This window comes from Artemia franciscana, chromosome 7 (genome assembly GCF_032884065.1).
Source record: "Artemia franciscana chromosome 7, ASM3288406v1, whole genome shotgun sequence".
Taxonomy (NCBI): domain Eukaryota; kingdom Metazoa; phylum Arthropoda; class Branchiopoda; order Anostraca; family Artemiidae; genus Artemia; species Artemia franciscana.
Genome location: NC_088869.1, coordinates 39566602 through 39579212, shown reverse-complemented (window position 1 = coordinate 39579212; position 12611 = coordinate 39566602). Strand labels below are relative to the sequence as shown.

At 38.4% G+C, this 12611-nt stretch overlaps 1 protein-coding gene across 1 annotated transcript in view; it reads right to left on the bottom strand.

Moving 5' to 3' along the window:
• The window catches only part of LOC136029272 (uncharacterized), a 46841-nt gene extending 43630 nt beyond the window's left edge, over nt 1–3211 (bottom strand). The window contains exon 1 of the mRNA XM_065707523.1: nt 2957–3211. Coding sequence (XP_065563595.1) covers nt 2957–3169 — 213 coding nt within the window. The 5' untranslated portion in view covers nt 3170–3211. The remainder of the gene's footprint in view (nt 1–2956) is intronic.
• Nucleotides 3212–12611: the final 9400 nt, after the last annotated feature.

The following is a 12611-nucleotide window of genomic DNA, read 5'->3' as shown; positions in this document are numbered from 1 at the left end:
GCCCCCCCTCCAATAAAAATGTTGAATCTATACTTGTGGTGAGGAGGGGGCTTTATTTCTCTACAGTGGAATTCTAATCATGATGATTCAAGGGTGTATTCCATGCTGAGTGATTATACTTTATGATTTCAATAGACGGGGCTACGTCACATTTTCTGTGTTTAACTATCATTAATTACAGCCTGTCCCGGGAAGGTATTTTGAAGTACCTACCTCCACTCCTCCCTTTAGAGGGCCCTGACCTTTGATGATCTTCAAAAATATGTCTTTTATAAAAGTGAAACCTTGCAAAATAGTTCTTCTGCTTGAATGAAGTACAAAAACATTGTTCTCAGCTTCACAACTTTGCTCAATCCCAACTTATAAGGTTGTAAAGATATGCAAATACATTTCCTAAATTTTGTAAAAAAAAACAAAAAAACATTGATATGGCTCAGAATTCTACTCAAATAACAGGAATTTTATTTTCAGAACTATAGGCAGAGAAAAAGCAACTGGTAACTGAAAATTAACGTAAAATGTCGTTTTGTCAAAATTTCAATAGGCATAAACCTGTCTTGTAGGCGAATTTTAGGGCTCTCTAGAGGTAGGAGTGAAGGTGGGTTCTTTAAAATACCTTCCGGGGATATACTTTACCCTGTAGACCCATCCCTGAAAGTTTCATTTTCCTAACCTAACCCCTTTATGAGATTGCAAGAAGTCAATCAACTTGAATTTTACCAGGCTTACATTTTGAAAATTCAAATCAATAATAGTTCACAAAGAAAGACAAAGTTCACTAAGTCAATCAAACAGTTCATGGTAACGAAATGTAGTAAGGAGCAACCTGGCTCAATAGTAACCAAAACTCTAAAATATAGAATTTTTATAACAATAGTTACATCAAAAGAATCGCATTTTAATGCTGATTTTAAATATATAAGTTTCATTAAGTTTAGACATACACATCAAAAGTTACGAGCCTGAGAAAATTTGCCTTATTTTAGAAAATAGGGGAAAATACCCCTAAAAGTCACAGAATCTTAACGAAAATCACACCATGAGATTCAGCGTATCAGAGAACCCAATTGTAGAAGTTTCAAGCTCCTATCTACCAAAATGTGGAATTTTGGATTTTTTGCCAGAAGGCAGATCACGGATACGTATTTATCCAGGCTCATTATTTTCCCAAAGTCACCGGATCAAAATTCTGAGATAGCCATTTTATTTCTCGTAGTCGAAGAACCTTATAACTATGTCTTTGGGGACGACCTACTCCGCCACAATCTCCGTGGGAGGGGCCACAAGTTACAAACTTTGACCAGTGCTTACATATAGTAATGGTTATTTTGAAGTGTGCAGACGTTTTCAGGGGGATTTTTTGGCTTGGAGGGGTTGAAAAGAGGGGGATATGTTAGGGGAACTTTCCTTAGAGGAATTTATCATGGGGGAAGAAAATTTCCATGAAAGGAGCACAGGATTTTCTAGCATTATTAAAAAAAGAATGAAAAAATAAATAAGGAAAAGTTTTTTCAACTGAAAGTAAGGAGCAGAATTAAAACCACTTAAAATGAACAGAAATTATTACGCATATGATGGGCTCACCTCCTCCTAATACCTCGCTCTTGACGCTAAAGTATTTTTAGTAATTTCAACTATTTATTCTACGGCTTTTGTGATTCAGGGGTCATTCCTAAGAAAATTGGGACAAAATTTAAGCTTTACTGTAAAGAGCGAGGTACTGACAAGGGGGTGAACCCCCTCATATACGTAACAAAAACATGAGAATACAGAAGTTTGTTACGTAAGCTAATTTATAGGTTACGTATATCTTTTACTAATAAAAACATTGAAAAATTAAGTAAAAAATTAAAAGTTCTAGTTGCCTTTTTCAGTAACCAAAAAACCGGAGGGCAACTAGGCCTCCTCCCCCGCTCCTTTTTTTTCTCAAAATCGTTCGATCAAAACTATGAGAAAGCCATTTAGCCAAAAAAATAAATATGCAAATTTCGTTTTAATTATTCATCTGCAGAGAGCAAATCCAAACAGGCATTGATTCAAAAACGTTCAGAAATTAAATTTAAAAAAAACAAGTTTTTTTAACGGAAAGTAAGGAGCAACATTAAAACTTAAAAGAACAGAAGTTACTTCGTATGTGAAAGGGGCTGCTTCCTCATCAACGCCCCGCTCTTTACGCTAAAGTTTTTTGGTAAAATTCTAGTTAATTGACTTCTTGCTATCTCAGAAGGAGTTTAGGTTAGGAAAATGAAACTATCAGGGATGAATCTACAGACTAAAGTATGTCCCGGGAAGGTATATTGAAGCAACTACCTCCACTCCTTCTCCCTCTACAGGGCCCTGACCTTTGATGACCTTTAAAATATATGTGTTATAAAAGTGAAACCTTGCAAAATTGAAGCACAACAAAATTGTTTTCAGTTTCATAACTTTGCTCAATCCCATTTTATGAGGTTTTAAAGATATGCAAATACATTTCCTAAATTTTGAGAAAAAAAAACAGCAATATGGCTCAAAATTCTACTCAAATAACAGAAAATGCATTTTCAGAACTAAAGGCAGGGGAAAAGCAACTAGTAACTGAAAATTAAGGTAAAATGTTGTTTTGTCAAAATTTCAATAGGTCATGTCATGTAGGCAAATTTCAGGGTCCTCTAGAGGGAGAAGGAGTGGAGGTGGGTACTTTAAAATACCTTCCCGGGGCAAATTTTAGCCTGTAGACCCATCCCTGAAAGTTTCATTTACCTAACCTAAACCCTTTCCGAGTTAGCAAGAAGTCAATTAACTAGAATTTTACCGGAAAATGTACCTTTAGGCACGTATTTAAGCAAAAACAAAACTTTCAGCAAGATGCCAGATTAAAGCCGGAACATCTTAGCTAATTGACTAGCTGAAAAACGGAACTACTCAGTGGGTTCAAACCACTTTGCTTACGGAGTAAACAAAAAAGTAAACTTACGGGTTTTGCTGCATCTGTTGCTGCCTGTTCCCAAGTTTGTTGCGGTTTCACCAGGGCACCTGGAAACCAAAGGCCTTTATTCTCATCATCAACAAGCATATATGTTTCATCTCCTGTGCACCTTATTAGCACCGAGACATGATCACCAGGCTGGTTATATTCACCAACTTGTCCAAATGACGATTTCCTCCTTCTTTTAGGCGCCATTTTCATTCAGATATATCAACATTCCAACTTACGCTCTCATGCTTATTTAGCACAAAACTTATACGTTGACACAACGTTATTGTTGTACTTGAGCAAGTGTCGTAATTAATATTCAATTTATGCTCCAACGCAAGAAAAGTATTTGGTCTACAGCAACAAACTCAGGGGGAGGGGTGCTCCAACCTAAATTTGGTCCCCTTCTCCAGGAAATAGAAATTATTCAGTTATAAATTTTGAAGCTTGAAAATGCCTCATGGCCCTAAAAAAATCTGGGTTTGTGCACCAAGGCTAAGACATAAAATTTTCTGATAAACGGCATAAAAGGTTCTGATAAACACAAAATCCAAAGTTTTTTTTTCAATTTTTGTTTGGACCTTTTATCTACCAAATCAAAAAAAAAGAAGCATTTACAAAATAAGGGGGGCCATTTCAGGCCCCACTTAAATCTTTAAGAGGTTCATTTAATGTTACAAATGAAGAACTACGAGCCTGAAACATTTACCTGATTTTCGAAAAAAGGGAGAGGGGCACCCCCAAAGAGGCAAATTATCTTAATGAAAACTATATTCCATTTGACGTATTGGTGAACCCCAGTGTAGGTTTCAAGTCCCTACCACCGAACAGACAGAATTTGGAATTTTAATTTTTCGGAAGACAGATCGTGCATGCGTCCTCATTTGTTTATTTATTTGTATTTCTTTCCCCAGGGTTGATGGTATCGAACCACTCATCCTAGAAGATCAAAAGGGAAATCCATTAGAACGGAAATAAAAATTTATAATGCCTTTACAAAAGAGATTTTATCACGGGAATGGGGCGTTTTCTGCCATCTTGCGGCACCGAGCTTTGATTTTGTCCCAAAAGAGATTTTATCACGGGAATGGGGCGTTTTCTGCCATCTTGCGGCACCGAGCTTTGATTTTGTTCCAAAAGAGATTTTATCACGGGAATGGGGCGTTTTCTGCCATCTTGCGGCACCGAGCTTTGATTTTGTCCCAAAAGAGATTTTATCACGGGAATGGGGCGTTTTCTGCCATCTTGCGGCACCGAGCTTTGATTTTGTTCCAAAAGAGATTTTATCACGGGAATGGGGCGTTTTCTGCCATCTTGCGGCACCGAGCTTTGATTTTGTTCCAAAAGAGATTTTATCACAGGAATGGGGCGTTTTCTGCCATCTTGCGGCACCGAGCTTTGATTTTGTCCCAAAAGAGATTTTATCACGGGAATGGGGCGTTTTCTGCCATCTTGCGGCACCGAGCTTTAATTTTGTCCCAAAAGAGATTTTATCACGGGAATGGGGCGTTTTCTGCCATCTTGCGGCACCGAGCTTTGATTTTGTTCCAAAAGAGATTTTATCACGGGAATGGGGCGTTTTCTGCCATCTTGCGGCACCGAACTTTGATTTTGTCCCAAAAGAGATTTTATCACGGGAATGGGGCGTTTTCTGCCATCTTGCGGCACCGAGCTTTGATTTTGTTCCAAAAGAGATTTTATCACGGGAATGGGGCGTTTTCTGCCATCTTGCGGCACCGAGCTTTGATTTTGTCCCAAAAGAGATTTTATCACGGGAATGGGGCGTTTTCTGCCATCTTGCGGCACCGAGCTTTGATTTTGTCCCAAAAGAGATTTTATCACGGGAATAGGGTGTTTTCTGCCATCTTGCGGCACCGAGCTTTGATTTTGTCCCAAAAGAGATTTTATCACGGGAATGGGGCGTTTTCTGCCATCTTGCGGCACCGAGCTTTGATTTTGTTCCAAAAGAGATTTTATCACGGGAATGGGGCGTTTTCTGCCATCTTGCGGCACCAAGCTTTGATTTTGTTCCAAAAGAGATTTTATCACGGGAATGGGGCGTTTTCTGCCATCTTGCGGCACCGAGCTTTGATTTTGCCCCAAAAGAGATTTTATCACGGGAATGGGGCGTTTTCTGCCATCTTGCGGCACCGAGCTTTAATTTTGTCCCAAAAGAGATTTTATCACGGGAATGGGGCGTTTTCTGCCATCTTGCGGCACCGAGCTTTGATTTTGTTCCAAAAGAGATTTTATCACGGGAACGGGGCGTTTTCTGCCATCTTGCGGCACCGAGCTTTGATTTTGTTCCAAAAGAGATTTTATCACGGGAATGGGGCGTTTTCTGCCATCTTGCGGCACCGAGCTTTGATTTTGTCCCAAAAGAGATTTTATCACGGGAATGGGGCGTTTTCTGCCATCTTGCGGCACCGAGCTTTGATTTTGTTCCAAAAGAGATTTTATCACGGGAATGGGGCGTTTTCTGCCATCTTGCGGTACCGAGCTTTGATTTTGTTCCAAAAGAGATTTTATCACGGGAATGGGGCGTTTTCTGCCATCTTGCGGCACCGAGCTTTGATTTTGTTCCAAAAGAGATTTTATCACGGGAACGGGGCGTTTTCTGCCATCTTGCGGCACCGAGCTTTGATTTTGTCCCAAAAGAGATTTTATCACGGGAATGGTGCGTTTTCTGCCATCTTGCGGCACCGAGCTTTGATTTTGTTCCAAAAGAGATTTTATCACGGGAATGGGGCGTTTTCTGCCATCTTGCGGCACCGAGCTTTGATTTTGTTCCAAAAGAGATTTTATCACGGGAATGGGGCGTTTTCTGCCATCTTGCGGCACCGAGCTTTGATTTTGTTCCAAAAGAGATTTTATCACGGGAATGGGGCGTCTTCTGCCATCTTGCGGCACCGAGCTTTGATTTTGTTCCAAAAGAGATTTTATCACGGGAATGGGGCGTTTTCTGCCATCTTGCGGCACCGAGCTTTGATTTTGTCCCAAAAGAGGACCAAGTTGCAATAAATTGGAAATTCTAAATAGCCAATCGACTTATAACCTTACCAGTTGCAGAGGAAGCAATGCTGCACGCTAGCGCCTTCGTCGCTGAAATGTCACGTAGCCTATACAAGATCAATGGCTAATATGAACATTTAATTTTGATGCTTGATTTAAACAAGTTACTTCGTTTGGTTTTCCGTGAAATTATTTCAAAAAAACTTTTCCCACAAAATAAGTCTTTCAAAGAAAACTAAAGAGCTTCATTAACGCAAAAATGAGCAGAAATGAAGTCAAAGAATCTTCCAAGCGTAAAACTACCACAAGTCACTATCAATAGATACATGAAACTCAAAAGGAAAAAAGCGATGTGGCCAGAATATATTAGTTATTTATTCATTATTATTATTATTATTATAAATATTTTTAGGGCAGGGCACTTCGTATCGAACGATTTGTCGTAAAAACTTCGAAAAGTGCTCATTCTATTGGAAATTGAAAGGGCTAGTGTTCTTTTTAATAGTCAAAAGTGATTGGAAGGAGGTGAACCCCCCCCCCAGCTTATTATTTTCCCAAACACATACAATCATAATTTTGAGATAGTGATTTTATTCAGCGTTGTTAAAAAGTCTGGAAATTTTCTTTGAGGATGATAAACCCCAGAACCCTTAGAGCAAGGGGTTGTAAGTTATGCCCTGGGGGCATATAAAGTTCTTATTGAAAGGGTGGTCTTATAAACTTCGGAGCAGGCTGATTAGATTGTTAATCAGAAGCTCTTGTGACCTTTTTCAGATTCAGAGTGATCGGAGGGCGTATATCCCCTCTCCCATATACCTCGTATTTTGCGGAAAAGAATATGATAGAAATTTTTAGATGGTCATTTGTTGTCATAGAAAATTTGGAAAAGGCTCATTCAATTGGAAATTGAAAGAACTACTGCTCTTTTCAATAGTTAAAAGTGATTGGAGGGCAACAAGCCCCCCCCCCCCTCACGGCCATCAATTCCCAAAACACATCTAATCAAAATCTTGAAATAGCTATTTTGTTCAGCGTAGATGAAAGGTCTAGAAACTATGTCTTTGAGGTTGACACCCATCCCAAAGCCCTCAGCACAAGGGTTGTGGCAGCAGAGACAGCGTAATGACTTTGATGAGAGCCCTATCCCTTCGAATCCCAATCCCAACACTTTTTTTATATTTCTTCAAGACGCAGGTGCATGTTACGTCATAGGGAATGTTTTCTAAACGAAGCAAGGGTTAATTACTTAATAGTTTCTTTGATCCTTTAAAATAATTTTGGGGGCCCCCGCTAAATTTATTTGCTTGCTACGTAATAAGCTTTGGGTTTTACCTAATAGAGAGTGTTTTTCTTAAAAACCCGCAAGGGCCAGAAAAAACCTCCAGGTGCCCCCTCAAGTAAGGGCATGGTCCCAAATCTTCATCACCCAATATTTTCGTGCTTCACCCACATAGAGCCTTTGTTCTCAATGTTGGTAACATAGACAATGAAATTCTCCGCCATTTATACATCTATTGATTTTCATGAAACCAAGGTTTGTTAGTGAACATAAGGTATTCCGTTATTTCTGAGAAAACAGAAGCGTCACGTGATCTGCTATATTTCTAACGGGCGCCGAGTAATTCCCTTGTCCCCGAGGCGTATAAAAACGGGTGTTGAACGAAGTTCCCCATCAGTCTTGAATTATATTTTGAAAGTGACACAACTCAACCGTAAAAAAATGGATATGTCTCAAAGATACCATCAGGTAATATACTTTCTATATACACCCCCCTCCCACAGAGAAAAAATAAGGTGTGCATACCCAAATTTAACCTACTATAAATTACCATATTGGATAAACACCTGAAAATGCCATCCTCTCCCCCTTAAAAAAGTTTGTCGCCGATAAATTTGTCTTTTTTTATTACGAAATTTACGTCCTCTATTATTCCGCATTCAAGCATATTCGAGCAGGTTTGTAAAAAAGAAATAAACATATATTTGTGCTTAAAATTTTAATGATACCTTCCATCATGTAAAGGCTTAGTTTCTACCGAGCATCTGGTCTTGCAATAATTGCGAATAAGGGGTGCATTCTTGGCAGCTGATAAATTCAAATGCTCTCGCATTATGTGCATTTCGTAAATTAGAAATATTTCCATGATCAAATTGGGGAGTTATGATGAAAGCTATTATTTCTACTTAATCAAGAAAAAAGGGGCACTTATATTTCTTTATTATTGCTTATTATAGAGAGAATAAAAGCAACATTTAATCTCGGGATAAAAATACTTATGGTCGGAAACACTTATTAATTCAAAGTTTTCTATCAAAATATTCCATTTTTTCACGTATTCATTCCATAACTCATCTTCACTTAGATTATTTGATTTTATTCTTGGTTAGTTGAATTCAATAGCTTTCTTTTAAAAAGTACTTTTATCCTCGTGGGCCGTGACATGTTTGGTTTCTAGCATCGATATAGAAGGGGTGGGATATATTTACGGTCTGTGGCATTTGCTACTAAAAATTTTTCTGTTAAACACCCCATTTTTTGCTTACCCCCCTTAGGAATGGGGTTCTTTCTGAAGGCTAAATGCCTTACTTCTTAAATTTTGTATATTTCCATGTATTTTAACCACATATGTCCTTTTTTTAAAATATATTTTCCACAAATGATCAAATAAAATATATTTTCGTTTAATAAAAAATATAATTCAATTTATTTGTAAGGAATATTCGGACCAATGCCCTCCTCAGGCAAAGAAGGCAAGCACTATGAAAAATGGTGAGAATGCTACCCTCTCAAGACCGTCGGGCCCTTCGAAACCAATGGTCCCTTAAAAGGTGAAACTGCCGGCTGTTCCGCGGCCTCCCAAAAAAGCAGGGATAATGCGACTACCTCCTCCCTAGACGGATATGATGCCTATGACAGTCAAGCTATGGGTCCTGGGAGAGCTGTGCCGCCTGTGCAATGCATATATGGACCTCCCTAGCCCCACTCGTTTGGGCCTCCCTAGCCCCACGGTAAACTTGAAAGTCCAATAGTAAGTAAAATGATTAATATTCTTTCATCAAGCTTATTTATTAGGGCGTTAAAAAAACTTGCCTTTTTTATATCTATTGTATATTGTTTTTAGTTTACTATAAGGACCCTTTCGATAGTTTTGAGGGTGATTGAAGATCCCTGGGGCCCTCAAAGAGAAAAATCACTAAAATTAAGACACTTTTCGGGTTAACAAAGAGGGAATAACTTGGATCTTCCTGCTTCAAAAAATAATGCATTCTAGTGGTGAAAACTTAGCCTTTTACTGTTTTCTTTAAGAAGGGGGATCTTAGAAAACACTGGCCCATGGATTAACAATCTTGTTTTTCAGCATAATAACATGCTCTTTTTACAGCTTAAAATCGTAATCGCTTCGAGAGAGTAAGAATTTTTGTTCTTCATTCAGGCCGCCAATAATGATTTTAAACTCCTAATTGACAATCTTCTCACTGACCTCTTTAAAGCCTCGTCAATGGACACAACCTCCCCCTCCGTAAGTTTTTAAGACTCTTTAGAACTTTATAATAGCTGAAACGTGAAAGGTACAATTTACTCACATGTATGTGGTAGTTTCCGATCATGGACTTGTAGCTCGTAGTGTGAAGTCTATAAATCCAATGGGTCACTTTGGGGATCCATTTATGGAATAATTTCTGAGCATTAAGTCCTTAATTGGAAGTATAGTCTCAATACATCCAAAGGATAATATTGAGGGATCCATGTATGATACAACTTCTTGTCATTTAACCATTAGATAGTACTGAGGTCCTTCTAGCTCTATGTGCACGTTCTTAAGCATGAACAATTGTCTCCCTCAAAAATTTACAGACCAATATTGTATTCTCTTTCAGCCTAATATAATTTTTTTTTTCACAGGATGAAATCAAATTATTTTGACGGGGCTAATAAGCTCTCATTATTGTATAGTTTTACAAACCGGCATAACCAGGTTAATTGGCGACCTATATTGAGAAAACATTGTGGACGCCACTCCAATTCCATGACAGTCTATGTACGGGCCTGTGGAAAGTAAACATGAGAGGCCTATAGTATGGGAGTGAACCCAGTTAACGTGGCTCTCCTATGTTTGATTTAGATGTGTTTGTGCGGGATCTCGGCCTCAACAAGGACTATGAATAGGTTGACCAGCTACCAACAAGCGAGGTTGGGAGAGTGCCTGAACCGCAAAGTGATAGTGATAAGCGGGAAGTAGGACAAAATGGAAGCGGTTCATCCTGTTTTAAATAAATTTTATCTAGCTAATACCGCTTTGTGCAATATTTATGTTTTAGAGCTCAGTTTGGGGACCTAGTTAATACTCTCATAAGTGGTAGTATCAATACAGATCTTGTAGACACAGCACTCTCTTATGTCAGCAAGATTTGGGCCCTTCTTGAAAAACAGAATCGATAGGGGACAGGGATATCATTATCACATTCATCGCTAAAAAAATTTTTAATGAAAAGTTGGGTGACGTCTACTTGTATTACCTGCAAACAGAGATGGAAATACTTCACCCCGACTTACATACTTTCGAGGGCTTTTGTAGAATGGGGTGGGTAATATTTAAAATCGGGTAGAGAGTCATAATGTAAATTGGAGCGGGTCAGTAGTATTATTTATAGGAAATCTAGATGTTAGTGTAACAAAATTAAGAAAACAATTTACTTTAATCGAAGGGAGGGGAAGGGGGTGTAAAATATAATGCTAATTTTAGAGCTTGTAAAACTGTACAACGTTTATGTTTGGATACAAGCTTCAGGACTTCAATTATGTACTCCTTGGCACAGGGCCTAGGCCCAAGGCAATAGATGCCATTAAGACGCATTTAGATAATTTGGCAGTTCATTGGGGTGAGGAGGGGGCATAGTGTCCTAAGTTGAATTCAACTGATTAAAGGGGCAATATCCTAAAACACTTAAGAGGATAGGTATTTTTGAGAGGGCTAACGAGCATTTAAGGTTGTGGTTTCAGTGGTTCAATATGATACAGAATATGAAGAGGGAGAACTTCATAATAAAAAAAAAGGGTAATAGATTCAGTAGGGGCTCCGTCTATTGAGTCGGTGAAACTCTAGGTATGGCTTCACTACGAGTCTCCCAGTGAACCTGATACAGTTGGACATTTCTTTCCTATCCCCCATATTGGTTGGGTTTTAAGTCAAGGGAAGAAGCAAAGTCCACGTCATTATTGTCCAATACGCCTATCAGCTTCCAAACTGAGCAAAAATTAGAACCTCCCTCGAGGCACAGTAAGCGTCATGGGTACAAGTTTGTGGAGACGATTTCGGGTGAAAATGTCATCTTGCTATTCAAAAATTTCAAGAATTTGCTCCTACAGAGCGACATGGTGGCATTAAATATGGAAGCCAAACTCATGGATGTGGTCGATCCGTCAAGCCCGAATCGTTTTAATGAAAATGAAGCCATTACGGTCTCTTATGCCCATGCGTGAAGAGATTCGAGCAATACCATGCATTTGATAAAAGTATTTGAGGCTTTGAGTGGGGAAGATTGTGTGGCATAGGTATGGTTGCACTTATTAAAACAGCCAATAAGTCAATTTTAAGGCTACGCAGTGCAAGTTATCCAATGACTCTATTCCCATAGGCCAAGTTGGGAATAAAAATAAAGATATGTGTTGGGTTTGTAGGGAAAATTTGTTGTAAGAGAAAAACTAATAACAATTTTCTTTCCATATTTAGTTGTAACACGTTTCATTGCTTTAATCATATATTCCATGCCAATGTCTAAATATTCCTTCTTTATTGTTCGATCATATTTAATGTATATCTGCATTTCGTTTACAAGTTTCTCCTGTTATTAGTAAATAATTTTATTAAACAAATTTCCAAATCGAAAATAATTTACATATCATCATCCCTTTAGTATATAACTCTAAAGAAGTCTCCTTTGGTGCTACCAGTTAAGGTGCTTGACCCAGAACCTTCAGGTTCCAGGTTCAAGGATAGTAGGGGGCAAACATTTTGGTGGTTCCGTATGTAAAATGAAATACAAAAAGATTGTAAAAACTCTCCTTGCAGGCCAGCATGGTCGAGTTGGTAAAGCGATTGACTTATCATCAGTTGCGATCCAATATTCGATTCTCAATGTTACCGCGTGTGGCAGTTGATAATACTCTCACTGTTACCTCGTGTAGCAGTAGATGATGTAAATACGATCCAACGAATGCTCTCATTGTTGCCTCTTGTAGCAGTTGATGATTTAAATAAAATCCGGTCAATACTGTCACTGTTAAAATGTGTATCAATTGATGATGTAAACACAATCGAACCAATTCTCTCCTGGTTACCTCGTATAGCAGTTGATAATGAAAATAACATAATAAGTTGATGATGTATGTATACATCATCAACTGCTATACGAGGTAATAGTGAGAGCGTTGGTAAAATCGTGTTTACATCATCAACGATTACACGTTTTAACAGTGAGAGTATTGACCAGGTCGCATTTACATCATCAACTGCTAAACGAGGTAACAGTGAGAGTATTTGTTAAATCAGGTTTGAATTATCAACTGTTACATGTTTTAACATTAAGAGTATTAACCAGATCGCATTTAAATTATCAACTACTGCACGAGGTAACAGTGAGT